Source organism: Phaenicophaeus curvirostris, chromosome 2, assembly GCF_032191515.1.
Source record: "Phaenicophaeus curvirostris isolate KB17595 chromosome 2, BPBGC_Pcur_1.0, whole genome shotgun sequence".
Taxonomy (NCBI): Eukaryota; Metazoa; Chordata; class Aves; order Cuculiformes; family Cuculidae; genus Phaenicophaeus; species Phaenicophaeus curvirostris.
Genome location: NC_091393.1, coordinates 31,591,243 through 31,606,536, shown reverse-complemented (window position 1 = coordinate 31,606,536; position 15,294 = coordinate 31,591,243). Strand labels below are relative to the sequence as shown.

Below are 15,294 nucleotides of genomic sequence, written 5' to 3'. Positions count from 1 at the left end.
TAATATTGAAAATATTTCTGTTTTGCAAACCTTTACTCATGCTAAATTCCTTTAATGTGTATTATCTAAAACAGACATTAAACAACTAAAGGGACAATATATAGTCATATTTAGCTACCTAGTTAATTGTATAAAAAGCAGTTTTCATGCATCAAATAATTTTTTTTCATTTTGAAACTGTTTTTAAATAGAAATAGATTTCTAACACTAAACTTAGCTGTTTTGAAATGCAACAGTTGAAGCACACATGTTTGAGAACATAAAATTTATACATAGTCACTTGGCAGTCAACAGAAAACATTAATGAGTCTAAGTATCTTCAGTGATGTAAATGATACTTCAAGTAAGTGATCCTCCAAAAATAAGCAGATAAATTAAATATTTCAGTTTCTGGTTTGATATAGATTTTTATTGCTTTCTGGCTCCAGTAAACTCCACTTTTCATAAACTGTTCTGCAGTGTTTAAACATGCTTAAGAAAATGAACCACGGAAGAACTTCTTTCGGAGTTCGGACAGGGAAGATATTTGTCTGGATGGTACTTAGCTTGAAGAATGAGGACAAGCTATATTTATTCCAGGTTTCCTGTTCTGCTTTCCCTTTTCCCAAGAGAAAGTTTATTATTAATTAATTCTATATTATGCCAGAGATTGTACACATAAGGACAATCTTAATGCTATTTGTAATGTAAATAGAAAGCTTGCATCTTTTTAACTAACTACATACTGTTTTTCAACAAGAGAAGCTCACTAATGAAAAAAAGCTTGAACTGAAAATACTACTTACTTCTTCAAGTAAACCATCATAGAGCTTAATTTAGTGATTAGTGCGCTGGAGGAAACTTGGGATCAATTTCCAGACCAGCTTTCTGGTTCAGAGATTCTGCTATGACTTGAGAGCTTAGCCATGCACACTTGCGTTTTGTGACAGACTTAGGCTGATGTAAACTTAAAACAGTCTGCAGGGAAGTAGTATTGCACTCGTCCTGACTAGAAGGATAGTGAAAACTATTACTGAATCAGGAAAAGAGATGAGGAAAGAAATCAACTGAAGTTTTAAATTTTATGTTGAATCTGTGGGACTGCCAGAGAGAAGTAATAGAGAAAATAACATATTTGAAAGAAATCAGAAACTCAATAAGCATCGAAGACTTACTATATTGTTTTAGAAATTTGTTTTACAAGTACTCACAAAGGTTTTAGGGCACACTTATACTTTTGCACTTTATTGCCTTTTTGAATCCAAGTGACTTGGACATTGGGGGTTGTTCAGTTCTTGAATTTTCAATATGACTTGGTGGGGATGGATGGAATACCACCATCTGTGATGGAAGCATTTAGATTTTGTTGACTGTGCTGTGACAGAAAATGCAAATTCCTTACTTTATGAAGAAACATATGGTGCGGTTTGGTTAGAGCGTTTTTATTTTTAACTTTCTAGAGAATATTTATGCATCTGGAAGTTCTGTGGATAGGTAGTACAGATTTGCAGCAGCAATAAAATGAAAATGTAATGAGTTTCTTTCTGAAATATTTCCAAAATTTTACAATACTGTCTTTAGTGCTGCCCTTAAGTTATGCCTTCACTTGTTCCATCATGATATAAATTGTTTTTTTCCTGCTGAAGTTACCTTTCTGTATCAGGGATGCATTTGGCTCCAGGGTAGCAGCTGAAGGCAGAATGAATCATTTTGGAGTGTTCAGTAATTTCAAAATAAGTAGAAACGCTTCTCTGAATGAACTCAGAGGTTTGGGGGAGGGCCTTTTCTGTTACTAGACATTTAGTCAGCTAGTTGGATCATATTTAACATTTCAGGAGTTTAGTCCAGTGATTAAAAGCAGCCAAGCAACATATCGTGATTAAAGAAAATATTGGTTTTGGATAATTACGTAGTGGATACTGGCAAAAATTCCTGATGCTTTTTGGTAAGTCCATTTCCTATATGGTATTATGCAAAATTTAATTCACCCTATTGGAATAGCAAGTTGTTTCATCACCCTCCTGTGCACATAGCTGTTCAGAAACATAATTTGCAAACTAGTTGCACTTTCCATTTTCATGTCACTCCTAATTTAACACAAGGAATAAACAGATAAAAAACATTGCTCTCTATATCGCTTATGGGTATGCAAGTTAAAAAGCATTATTGAAAGCTTTATTTTCATCAGGCTTTCTCCTATCATTGTCCATATCTGTATGCCATTCTACACCCTCTGGCTTTTCCCTTCCCCAGCTGGCCACTTGGCCAAAAGCTTATTAGTTCTGAAGCCAAAGAAATTGCTTTTCAAAATGCCAGGTACTGCAAGCCACATGTTTTGCAGGTATGATAGAGCTCATAGGGAATACACAAAACACAAGAAGTTTTTTAAAAAAATATGTAAAACTTACTTATTCATTGCTTTCAATTGTTTCTTCAAAGTTAAATAGCATCTGGAGGAACCAAAAAGGAATCAGAGCTCTGTTGAGTGAGACACAAAAGAACCTATGCAGATGCATTTCTCAGATTATGAGAAAACACAAACAAAACAGATGAAAAGCATACTTATCTTTTTGTCTAGGTAGCAAGCTGAGTGTGTTTTGTAAAAAAAGTGTTTGTAGAAATAATTAACTAGTATTTGCAAGGATGACATGTAAGCAGAGTAGCAGAGGTAAGCTTTAATTGTATCTGGTTTAAAATTTGTATATTGTGATCTGATATATGGACGACATAGGATACAAAACCATCTTTTCTCCAGCGCTAATGACTAATACAACTTGTCCTGAAGCATGAGTGGTAATATCTCTACCACTGTAAAGATAGCTGTCACTAATTAGAATTTGCCTTTACCTTTTTCCTCTAAAATATTCAAAATCTAGGAAATCATACATAGCAGAAAAGCTTATATAAGGAACTTTTAAGTCAAATACTTGACAATTAGGAAATAATAGACAGTTGCTCTTGTAAGTTGAGTTCTCTTACTCATTGTCTTTAATTGCATATTGTCAAATGAGGGATGGATGTGCAATAGAAGGAGAGTAGAAGAAATTTATATTAGATGTAAGCTTTGATTCTATTGCAGTGGGTGGTCTTCAAGTATGCAGGAAGATAGTCGCTGCCAGAAAGAAGCTCATTATAGATTTACCTGAGATGGAAAAAAAATAAACAGATGTTTCAAAACCAATATGGCGTATGAGGCCAAGGAAAGCCAAAATGTGCTGTATTGTGCATTATACGGTCATAAATACTTTCATGTATACATTCAGATAAATACATTTGTTTTATACATTATTATCCCTTTGGCAGATGTACTTCAGATGATGGGACGTGCTGGCAGACCACAGTTTGATGACCAAGGAAAAGCTGTAATTCTGGTTCATGATATTAAGAAAGACTTCTACAAAAAATTCCTTTATGAGCCTTTCCCAGTGGAATCAAGGTATAGAAAAAGCAGTCAGAAAAGCTGATCAGACTATAAGCAATGCTACAAACAAGGGATAGAGAAAAATGAAAGAGAACTGTGCTGAATATCTCCTAAATATTGAAGTCCTAAAGGAAAATAATTTTCAAAATTGTTATCCATATTTAGGCAGAAAAATCCTTTCTTCCGTTAGTTTTGAAGCACTGTCAAGCTCCTTAGTCCATTCTCAGATAATATTACAAATGCTTCTCTGCTTCTGAATGTTGTCTCTGACTTTTGAAAGATGGCACGAACTGTTGTTCAAGGCCAGTGTGTAGAGCAAGCCTACATGATCCTCATAGCCCTCACTGAAATTCTGTGACAAATTACTAATAGGAAAAAAAAAGGTGAATTTCTAGCACTTTTTACCTAGAATATTTGTGCCACTACAGATATGACATTCTTCAAAATCTCACAAGTTCCAAAAGATATCTCTTTGGTGTAAATTATTACTAATACACTTTCAACACATCTTCCACTTAAAAATTGCAATATTTTTGTCACCACCTTTTTGCAGCCTCTCTCAACTTAGTTGAGATGAAGTTTGCTGTGCAGCATAATATAATTCATGCCTTGGTTTTGGTATCTATAGTATACTTAATTGTTCAACAAGAAGCAGAACCAGTTACATTGGTCTCCTATAAATGCATGTTTCATGGAGGAATTAGACATCTAATAAAGCATGAGCATTACTGAAAGCTTTTCTCAGTGATGAAGAACTCATAGTATTGTTCTCCTAAGGAAATTCCAGCTGTCAACATAAGCAATAATGGGACCTCTGGTAAGAAAATTTGAAGGAGCTTGAAAGTGCTATCCACCTGTGAAACGTAGTTAAAATGGGCTGGTGAATTTGAAGGTTAATTTCTGTGGTAGGCAGACAGACATATTATTTTTGAAAACAAAGAATGTGGAGACATGCACTTCATTTCCTTAGGAAACTACCCTTTTCTTTTTTTAACATATAAATTGTATTTAATACAAAAGGTTAGTTCAGCTTCTTCAAAATTATAGCTAATAAGTCAAAAGAACAGTGTGATTAAAATATTAATGATATATCCAGACTGCATGGTGCTAGCATGAACTAGGAAATCTCTCAATTCATTGATAAGTGGTGTTTCTAAATAAAGAAATCATATTTTCTATATAATGGTAATAAACACACCTTGTTCCTGGTTGGAATGCTATATTCTGTGTTTCTATTAGGTCACTTTGTGTTTATATATTTACTTTGTATCTTGATCTATTCCATCTTTTGCTATAAACAAAGAATATTTGATAAATTTTCAGATGAAAATTCTCATATTAATAGCAATCTCATTAACTTCTATGTAGGTTGTGATCCAATTAACTTGAAGTTGTCTTGGTCTCTTTTATGATCAAATTATTGAAGTAAGAGGCTTCAAAGAGAAACTGTTTAGGTTTTTTTTCCAAGGATTTTTTCCAAGGATGTTTTCCCATCTGTTCTACCACAGAGCAGATTTGTCAGCTTTCTGTAGTATTTCCAATTGGTAAAATTAAACTTTTTACTTTTTTACATTTTTTTTTCACAAAGCCATTGCCTTGAGTACACAACTCATATGACAGGCTTTGTGCTCTCACTGATCATGGGTCTGAAATATAGCACATCAGAAGCAAAAGAGAAAGCACTGTTTATTATAGAATAACTATTAAATCATCTGTCCGGTTTCTGCTGGACAGTATGGGAGAACATCTGCTGTTCTTACCTTCAGAAGCATGTGATCAGAGTTAAAGAGCAGTAAAACAGCTACTCATACCAAATTGTTCTTTACTTTTAGCAACAGGGAAACAACAGTAGGAAAAGGAAAAGCAGTATAATACAAAAAAGTTAGGTTGATCATTAACGATTGAACTCTATCCAGGCATGGTCTCATTAGATACCCTGATGGAGGTCTTTGTTCCATTTAATGACACTAAACAGTATTCTACTCTGTAAGAATCATTTTAAGCTGCTTTGTTTTATTGCGTTTCTGAGTTTAGATCTTTCTGGGTAAAAGTAGCTGCTTTTGTTTGGGTTTGGTTTTTTTTTTTTTTGCGTTGGATGAAGATGAGGCAAAATCTGGGGGAAACGGTTTTGATGTAATTTTAATAGCCCTCAAGTATTTGTCAAGTATTAGCTAAGCCATTGCCACTGTTTCATTTCCTGTTTGTCTTTCCATATGATTCTCTATTGGATTAAACCAGTATGATCATATGGTCAACACACAATATTCAGAAGATCGCTGAATAGCTCCAAGTGCATTCCATGAATGACTTAAACTTGTGCATTCTTGATCCAATCAAAAAATAATTTGAGCTTCATTCCACTACCATGTAAAAAATATGATTGACCTTGCAATTACATTCCCCTTCCTTCCCCTTTTCTCCTTTACTGGAATATAAATATATAATATTTTCAAATTAAAAGTAATAAACCTTTTAATGCATAACTCTACAAAATATATTACCTGTCTTTGTGATTGTAAAGCTAGCTAAGTCCTCTTGGTTTCTGTTCTTCAGCTTGTTAGAAGTGCTAGCTGATCACTTGAATGCTGAAATTGCTGCTGGAACTATTACTTCTAAACAGGATGCAATGGATTATATCACTTGGACTTATTTCTTCCGTCGACTTATAATGAACCCAACGTGAGTATAAAATACAAATGCAATTTAATCTAAAGGTAACTTGAGGATGGAGTTGATCCAAAGGTGATCCTGCTGCCGTTGGAGCCTAGAATACTTAGCAGTGTCCAATGTATGAGCGTCACTGGCCTGCACATGGAATAAAACTTGTGTGCACATTTTTGTAATAATTTTTTTCTCTAAATATAAATGCATTTCCTGGCAGATAACTTTATAGTTTAGTGACAACCATAAAATAGCCTTACTGAGAAGGCTACATCAGCATCCCTAAAATAAAACTTCAGATTATCGCATTCCTTTAGGTATTGTATTTATAATGTGTTACTTTTTTTTTTTTAGCTACCACATTGATAAGTTCTGCCCAGTTTTCTGTAGAAAATCTATTAAAATCTGGATTTTCCTAATAAATGAGAGAATAGCTATCAGCTGTTCCTCTGTGATAAAGTTTACTTTCATTAAGGTATCCTGGTGAAACCATGTGTGCAATATTTTCAGTGATTGTCGTCATCCTGCCTAGCTCCAGCTGGTATGCAGATTATCCTGAGCTGTTCCAGCAATGCAGCCTGCCTTTGCCACAAGGTTGTTTTTGGTAAATGGTATTTTACCTGTCATGTGATCATTCACCCACCAAAATACTATGGCAAATAAAGACTTAAACAGTTATAGCACTAAATATTTCTTGATGTACTCCAGAGTGTTATGTTTCTGAAGCTATGTTAACATCTGTATCATTTGGCTGAATTTTCAGCTGGGTTCTTTATGGACAACTGTTGGTGGGAGCCTGTAAGTGGTAAAATAATTTTCTTTAATTCTTTTTTAGTCTTCCTTAGTTTTGATCTAGTGCTATGCTGAGAATCTATTACAAAACAGAATTTCCATCTGATCTTCCTGGGAAATTAAAAATGCAGAGTGTTAGAAGTGTAAACTAAAGAAAGCACATTCGTTTCTCTTACTTCGTAACTACAAAATTGATACATTTATGTGATATGTCTCCCCTGAGAGCGACAAACTGATAAATCCTGGTTTTGCATGGGTTAGATGTGGGTAAAGCTGCATTTAGTTGTATGACTTTGGAATTCACACATGATCCATACTAGAACTAACATTAAAAATTATGCCATTGCAGACACTATTCTTTTTAATATCAAGAATAATTAATGCTATTATAAAATGTCTTGCTTTTGAATTGCTGTGTTAAATGATTGTCCTGATTTGTCTCTGCCAAGCTTTGATCATGTGGTATCTGTGATAGGCAGATTTTTAAGACACAACATACAGCCCAAAGCTAAGTGTAGAATATAGAAATGTAGCCGTTTGATTTAATAGCTCTTCCCAATATAAAAGAAAGTTCCCACTGGAGTATGAGGTTGGCATGTTTACTCATGCTCCTTTTTTCTCGGCAGTTTCTTTAATGTGCAGTGTCCTGGAAAGCTAAATCTGAAGTTATCACAATATCAACTTATAAGCAAGAGTTCTGGTATTCTTGCTATTCTGAGAGGATTATGGGAAAAAAGCTAGGGGGTGTCTTTCATAGTGAGATGCAAAGCCTTTGTAGTGAGAAACAAGATGAACAGATCTTGACTAGTCATGTCCATAATCCATTACTGAAGTTTCTAATAAAATTGCCTTCTTCCATTGGAATGCCACACATGCAGGCTGGAACAGTTCACAAGCTGTGCTGCTTTTCCCCCATCTCATCCACATACAGGTATTCAGCATTCCTTCTGTGCTCAGTCATGCAGGGAGAGAAATGAAGGACATTACTGACTATGTCAAAGAGGTCACTTCTAGATACCAAGTGCAAATGCAATGAATATGCATGCTTTCCATTCTTTGACATGATAATAAATTTTATTAAGTTTCATCCAAAGTTACTAAAGTAGCCTGTTAGTAGAGTTCCTGGACCTGCTGTCTGTGGTAGTTCCAGATCTCAAACAAACCAAGCAGTTCCAGCATGGTCAGTGTTTAGATGAGATACATGAAAGGAAAACTGAAGAGTTTTGTGAAATGTCTTTGACAGTTCAGATAACTGAATAAATTGCAGTATAGTAATGGACATTACTGTGCCGCTTATAGGCATATGAAATGATTGATATTCCCAAGCAAGAACTACTTGTGGCCCTTAACAACTGAAATGTGTTAAGTTTTATTCTTTTCACGAGAGTAGGAGCACAATGGCTGAATTTTGGGTTGGGTAGTTACACAACACCTGCTCAGTGTCACTTGATGCAGTGTTCTCTATCATGTCCTGTCCCAAAGCAATTTTGTTGACTTTCTTTCCACTATGAAACAAGAACTATTTTTCCAGCCAGCAGGTGATCGTACCTTAGTGGTGAATAAGTAATTCCTGTATGCATGATTGGTAAATTGCCTTGGGATTCATTGGCATAAAAGTCATTGCATGTGATGCTGTAAATCCGCAAAATAATGGGCTTAGATAATATGTAGAAGATTTATATTCTCAGTTATTGCCAGTTTTAGCTACTTGTATATTAAAGCTGCATAAACAAATCTAGGATCATTCTACTCCAATCCAGTATCATATAATGCATTAACGAATGCCTACAATTTGTACTATTTAAGTAATGTTTAAGTAATGTTAATCTACCTTTATTGTGAGATAGTGTCCTTTTGCTATAAGTATCTAAGTTTCTTCTTATGCAGTCATTATGAAAGTTTTTGTGGCACACTTGAGGTAATTTGTAAGACTTGTAAAAATGGCTTTTTTTAATTGTGTTGTTGAAAATCTTTGCATGTTACAATACTTCTTTTCATCAAACTATTTTAATTTTCTTGTTTGATGAAACCCTATATCTTGAAATCTGTGAAATGGGTAAGAGGAATAGTTAAGCTGTTGATTTGAGGCAGTGGAGTAGCTGAGTGCTAGTTTTGTTCAGAGGCATACTAACTGGCCATGTCCATGTTGTTTGAGAGATGATGCACAAGTGAGAGGGGTGGTTCAAATAAAGCTGTTTATCAAAGTGTATCAGTCTTAATATCCACAGATTCTTCCCTGTCCTTTCCCTCGCCAAAGTAATTATTCCTAAATGTAGAGGGGTTTGAATTTGCACATTCAGTCAAAGTTTCTATGCTACTTAAGTGAAGTTCTACAACATGTTCCCCTTTTTACAGACAACTTCAGTTGATATGTTCTTTACTTAGTCAAGATTATACAAGACAGATCAGTAAAGTGCCCTTTTTTTGAAAGGGGCTATTTTGGGAGGCTTGTCTGTCTCCTTTCCTTGGCTGAAGTTACTTGTCTATGTCATTCTTTTACCCTTACAGAAGATTATAATCTGCAACTTTCTACAAAAGAGACATGGCTATGGGAAATATTTTTTGTAAATCAGGTTATGATATTTTCCAGGTACATGTGCCATTAAAAGAAATAGAAATTTACCAAATATGTAAAGTTAAGCAGAATCAGCTTTCATTTGGAAAGATTTTTAGATATTCTGAAAACACACATCACTGTTAAAATAGGGGGTTATGTCTTTATAAATATATATGACAGTGTGTGTATATGTTTATGTACACATGTATAAAATCAGTTTTCTGTGTAAATACCTTGTGAAGACCTGAAAAAACTGTTTTATTCATTCATTCTGAGAATTATTATTAAGGGTTTCTTTTTCACTTAATGTCAGTCTTGTAGAGTTTTCTGGAGTGGAAGAATAATGTAGCGTAAATTATAATTAAATTATCTCAGACTGATGCTCTTATCATCATACACATATTTTACTTTAAATTTCCTTTTCCCAGTATGATTAGCTGAGCATGTCTAACAACATGAATAAAACATCTAAACACAAATCATGATTGTATACTGTTCCAATATAGTTTTTGGTATCAAGGTGACAGCTAATATCAGCCAATCAGGATGGAATAATGTGTATTTCTGTGACAAAATCACACTTATTCAGAATTTTAGGGCTAGTTTGGAATTATATCAGAAGAGGAGTTTACTGAAGAAAGTTAAATTAACTAACATTAGCAGATAAAATGGAAAAGTTTGAAGATGCAGCTATATTTCACTGCAGGATTTACCAGTATCCATATTTTGAGTTGTTGGACAGATATTTCTCAGGGTGGATTCTTTCTTTAGATCTTTTGCATGTAAATATACATCATAAATAACAGCTATAGGCATTATTGTGAATTTCATAGTGATAGCTTGTTCTTTTAAATTATTAGGGTCACAGTGATGTGAAAAGTACAGGAATGTAGTTCATTATATACTTTTATCAAACTATTTGCTCTAATAAAGTTTTCTGATTCCCTCAGACTGGGAAACCCCAGGCTGCTGAGTATTTGAGCCACCTCCTGTTGCCCAGTCTGCTGCAGTCTTAGGAGAGACTCCCCATTCGGAAAGTACATTCACATAATTGTCTTCCAGCTCTTGGATATGGTTTACTTGTACAAATTATCTGTTGGAATATATCATAGGAAAAATAAATACCCAGTTAATAATTAAGCAAATTTACATGTGCCTGTTACCTCCAATTTCTCATAGAGTAGTTAGGGTTGGAAGGGACCTTAAAGTCATCTAGTTCCAATCGCCCTGCCATGGGCAGGGACATCCCAATACACCAGGCTGCCCAAGGCCCAGTCCAACCTGGCCTTGAACATCTCCAGGGATGAGGCATCCAAAACTTCCCTGGGCAACCTGTTCCAGTGTCTCACCACTCTCATGGTGAAGAAATTCCTCCTTAAATCAAGCTAAAATCTGCCCCTCTCCAGTTTATACCCATTCCCCCTCATCCTATCACCACAAGCCTTTATGAACAGTCCCTCTCCAGCTTTCTTGTAGGCTCCTTTCAGGTACTGGAAGGTCACTATAAAGTCTCCTCAGAGCCTTCTCTTCTCCAGGCTGAACAAGCCCAACTCTCGCAGCCTGTCCTCATATGGAAGGTGCTCCAGCCCTCAGATCATCTTTTTAGCCCTCCTCTGGACCCGTTCCAACAGTTCCATATCCTTTTTACATTGAGGATTCCAGAACTGGACACGATACTTCAGATGAGGTCTCACAAGAGAGGAATAGAGGGGCAGAATCACCTCCCTTGATCTGCTGGCCATGCTGCTTTTGATGCAGTCCAGGATACGGTTGGCCTTCTGGGCTGTGAGCGCACACTGCCAACTCATGCCGAGCTTCTCATCGACCAGCACCCCCAAGTCCTTCTCTGCAGGGCAACTCTCAATCACATCATTCCCCATTGTGTACTGAAAACGGGGATTGCCCCGACCCAGGTGTAGGACCTTGCACATGGCCTTGCTGAACCTCATGAAGTTCTCACAGCCCTACTTGTCCATCCTGTCCAGGTCCCTCTGGATGACATCATGTCATTCCAGTGTGAAAACATCTTAGGAAAACATTTGGGAGGCAAACATTCCTGTAACTATTATAATTAGTAGTACTGATGTGGAGGTGAATACCTTGCTGATATCAGAGAAACTGGACTCTTTTTTTTCCATCTTCTTAAATAACCACAATGTATGGTTGTGATTAAAGGTAGTGATGTACCTATTTCTTGTACATGGCATAAGAAAATATATGAATGCAAGAAAATGTGATACAAGTAAAACACAGATAGAGATTACTGTCTGCAGCATTTGTGCATGCTATAATGCATTTTACCAAGCCAGTCATAGGCTCCAGAGTCAGTCAATGATACCTTAACAACAGAAGTGAGTTGGTACCTTGGTTCGTAGCTTTCTGGCTAGGAAGGTCCGTCAAGTCGTGCCATGTACTCCATACCTTTTCCATGGTACCATTTGAAGGTAGCTGCTGCTGAAGGCCACAAGCTGGTGAAAGTAAGCACAACTGATGACTGCAGTGAGGGGATTTACAAATTTTACTATTTGTGCTTCCCCCATACTTGTTCATAACATAATTCTGCTTTCGGGACTACAAAATCTCAGAAAGCTCACTTTCTTGCTATAAAGTGAGTGCTGTAGGTATATCTCTTTTGTGCATTTGTTCCAAAAGGCACCAGCAAGTTTTTTCTTTTAATATTTTTGGCCTAGTCTGCCACCAGTTTTTATTATGTGTGTCACTATCACTACCGTATAATCTGAACATAAAAAACATGGTGCTGTAACAAATGACTTCACAGCATTGACAGTTATAGCAGGACCATTTCAAGGCTGATGAAAAATTTCCCAGAGAGATCTTAGGTCAGGTTTACATAAGCTAAAGAGGAAATGATTGCCACCATTCACATTAAATCCTAAATGTTTTCTGTAACTTCATCTACATTTTATGTTCCTGCACGTCTCTCTCTTTCTCAGCTGATGAAACTCCACACTTCCTTAGATTAGAGAAATAAGTTCATGTTTCACCATTTGTTGTTCTTGCTAAGCTCTACAATGTTTGGGATTTAAAATATGTTTTTTAAAAGACAGTAAAAAGTTCCTTCAGTTTTTGATTGTTTAAATTTTACATACTTTGTAAATTTTTATGATACCTAGGAGTTTGTTATTGCTTTTTCCCAATGGACTACTAATGGAAGTTAGCCTGTCTAGCCCATGTGCTAGATGCTGTTAGGATAAAACTGCCTTTGACTTTCACACCTCTCAGGGGACGAGTAATTGTTGTGTTCAAACAGCCTGTAATTGTGATCCCGCTGGCTTTCTCAGTACGCTTCTGGCTATTAGAATCATTAAACAACTCAGCACCTGTTAACAGCATTGTAAATATTCAACCCTGCTTGTGTGCAGGTTGAGTCCAATATAGGAGAAGGCTTACGGAGCCCAGCCTCATAAATTAGAGCTTCTGACAAGTCAATTATTGTGAAACTGGGCTTCACTGTGAAATAAATGAAATGGTGTGCTGATAAAAAGGTAGGCTGTCTGTTTATAGCAAAGGGAAAATAATGACTAGATGATTCAATGCAGTGAGCATGAAACTGCATTGTTTTTATTCTTTATCTGTAATTAAATAGTTAGGTAATATAGGTTCATAGAGGAACGCACATACCATGCTGTTTTTATACTTGCAGCATACCAATATGCAAAATTCAACGTGCATTTATACCTGTGCATTCAAAATACTGTCTAATGTGATGATACTAATGTTTTCACTAATGATTTTAACATAGTCTTTCTAAATGAATGGCTTTGCTTTTTATTAGGGGAAAATGTGCTGAGTGACCAAGAAGCTCCTGTGGGTGTGCTCAAAATTACATTTAGCCCATTACGGATACTAGTTAAAACACACTGTTACTGCTTCACTCAATATTACAACCATTTAAGATTTGTCTTTATATTGTTCTATTTGAGATAAAGTCTGGTTTTGTTAGTGATTTAATTACAATCTCAAAAAAAAGGGTTTCATTGTGTTGCCCACATCTCTCCCTTTGTTTTATCAATATTCATCATCAGTATTGTGGTACAGCAAATAACAGATGAAGTGATAGGGTGAAGGTCTGAATACTGTGACAATGAAGTGCTTCAGTTATAATAATTTCAGTAGTGTTTTATTCAGTTTAGAGAAAAATACTCATTAGTCTTTTAGAGATTTAAAATAGGAAATCTTTCACATCCTTAAACAACTTGTGTATTTAATTTGCTCAATTGTTTTCCAAAGGTAAACAAAATGCTATAAAGTAATTCTGATAATAAACAGAATCTAAATGTGTTCAGTGGTAGGATTTCAGGCATATAAATGGTGCAGATGGAAATATTGACCATTTTAATCATTACTGTATTACTGCAGTAGATTCTTATGAAAATTAAGTTGCATTGAAAACAATATTAGAGTACTTTTGCTACAAATAAGTTTTCTTTGCATAAGGCTGATAATCTGTGGCTGTCAACCATATAAAACTTTTTAGTTAATATAAATATTTCTTTTGTTTCCTTTAGCTATGTTATAAATATTTGAAATCATCTCAGTGTGAACCCATATAAAATACTAGACACTTGAATACTCCACTGCCATATAGATACACTTTGTTGTTGTCTAATGTAGTTTACTGTTTACTGCTATCAGAACTGGTTTTTTCAGTGTTGCTCTTATGGTAGTAGTGTTTTACTCCAACGTTACCCAATTGTAAATGAACATTCAAAGCATCAGAGAATTAACTCCATAACTGGAGATAAATAACACGGGGAAAAAAAATCTGGAAATGATTGTACCTCTATTTAGCATGCAGGCTTTATTCAGTTACTCTATTGCTATGCAAAACAGATAAATGTTAAAATCTCTGTTTAAGAAAATAATAATGCAAATCAGATTATGTTAATAAAACAGTCATGGAAGGATGTTTGTAGTATTTAAGTGCGTAATTCCATCTTTTCATATGTGCTAACAATAGCATTGCAGTGAACAAAATAAAGCTTAAATCAGAGAATGGATTCTTCTGCCCAAATATAGCACTAACAACTGAACTGATTGTCAAAAGCTCTTCTTTTTCTAGTCCGTGATTACATTTTGCCTCATCTTAAAGCAGATATATAAAATACTTCAGATGAATAGCATTCTGCAAGTGCACATTTCTCTCCTTTGGCAATAAAGGGAGTTAAGACTAACTCACTGTAGCTGTAACTATGCAAAATCAGCTAAGATGAATCTTAGCACACTGTTTTGCAGCCTGTTTAGATTCAGAATTTTTAAGCTTTCTGAGCATGCCTCGTTGTTCTTTACTGTTTATTGAACTTAATTATTACTTTATGAATTTGGTGCCTTTTTTGAATCTAGGCCACAAGTTCTTACTACATTTTTATCTTGATTTTTCTAGGTAAAAGCTCTCCCTGAAATTATTTGTGTGAATGAGAATCTTATAATACAGCTTAAGTTCTACAGTTAAAGAGTGCAAACTTTTTGATATGCTGGCATAACAATATGGTTTGGCATACTTTATAAATATTTTTCCTTCATACAGATAACTAAGTATTGTTACTGCATGTAATTTACCCAAAGAATTTTTCCTGAAAATAAATATGTGAAGTAACCACACTGACAGATACTCTGTTCTTTTTTTAGCAATTTTGAGAATCAGTTGAGATGGAAATACAGCAACAAACACAACATTTGGATTGGTGTAATGTTACTTTTTCAAGAGATGTCACTATATGCCTAGTTTTTTATTTCAGAATTCCAGGATAGGAACTTCCCTTGGTGGGGTTCTTCCTTTCTCTACCATTACTTGTGTTAGTATCACTTGTTCACTTTCATACTTACATAATCAGGAAAATTTTCCAACTATCAAAATATGGCC

At 35.2% G+C, this 15,294-nt stretch overlaps 1 protein-coding gene across 1 annotated transcript in view; it reads left to right on the top strand.

The window, feature by feature from the left end:
- LOC138717797 (activating signal cointegrator 1 complex subunit 3) overlaps positions 1 to 15,294 on the top strand; it is a 277,866-nt gene that overhangs the window by 219,806 nt on the left and 42,766 nt on the right. Inside the window, exons 33-34 of the mRNA XM_069851636.1 lie at positions 3,283 to 3,415; positions 5,954 to 6,079. Of these exons, the coding sequence (XP_069707737.1) occupies positions 3,283 to 3,415; positions 5,954 to 6,079 (259 nt within the window). The remainder of the gene's footprint in view (positions 1 to 3,282; positions 3,416 to 5,953; positions 6,080 to 15,294) is intronic.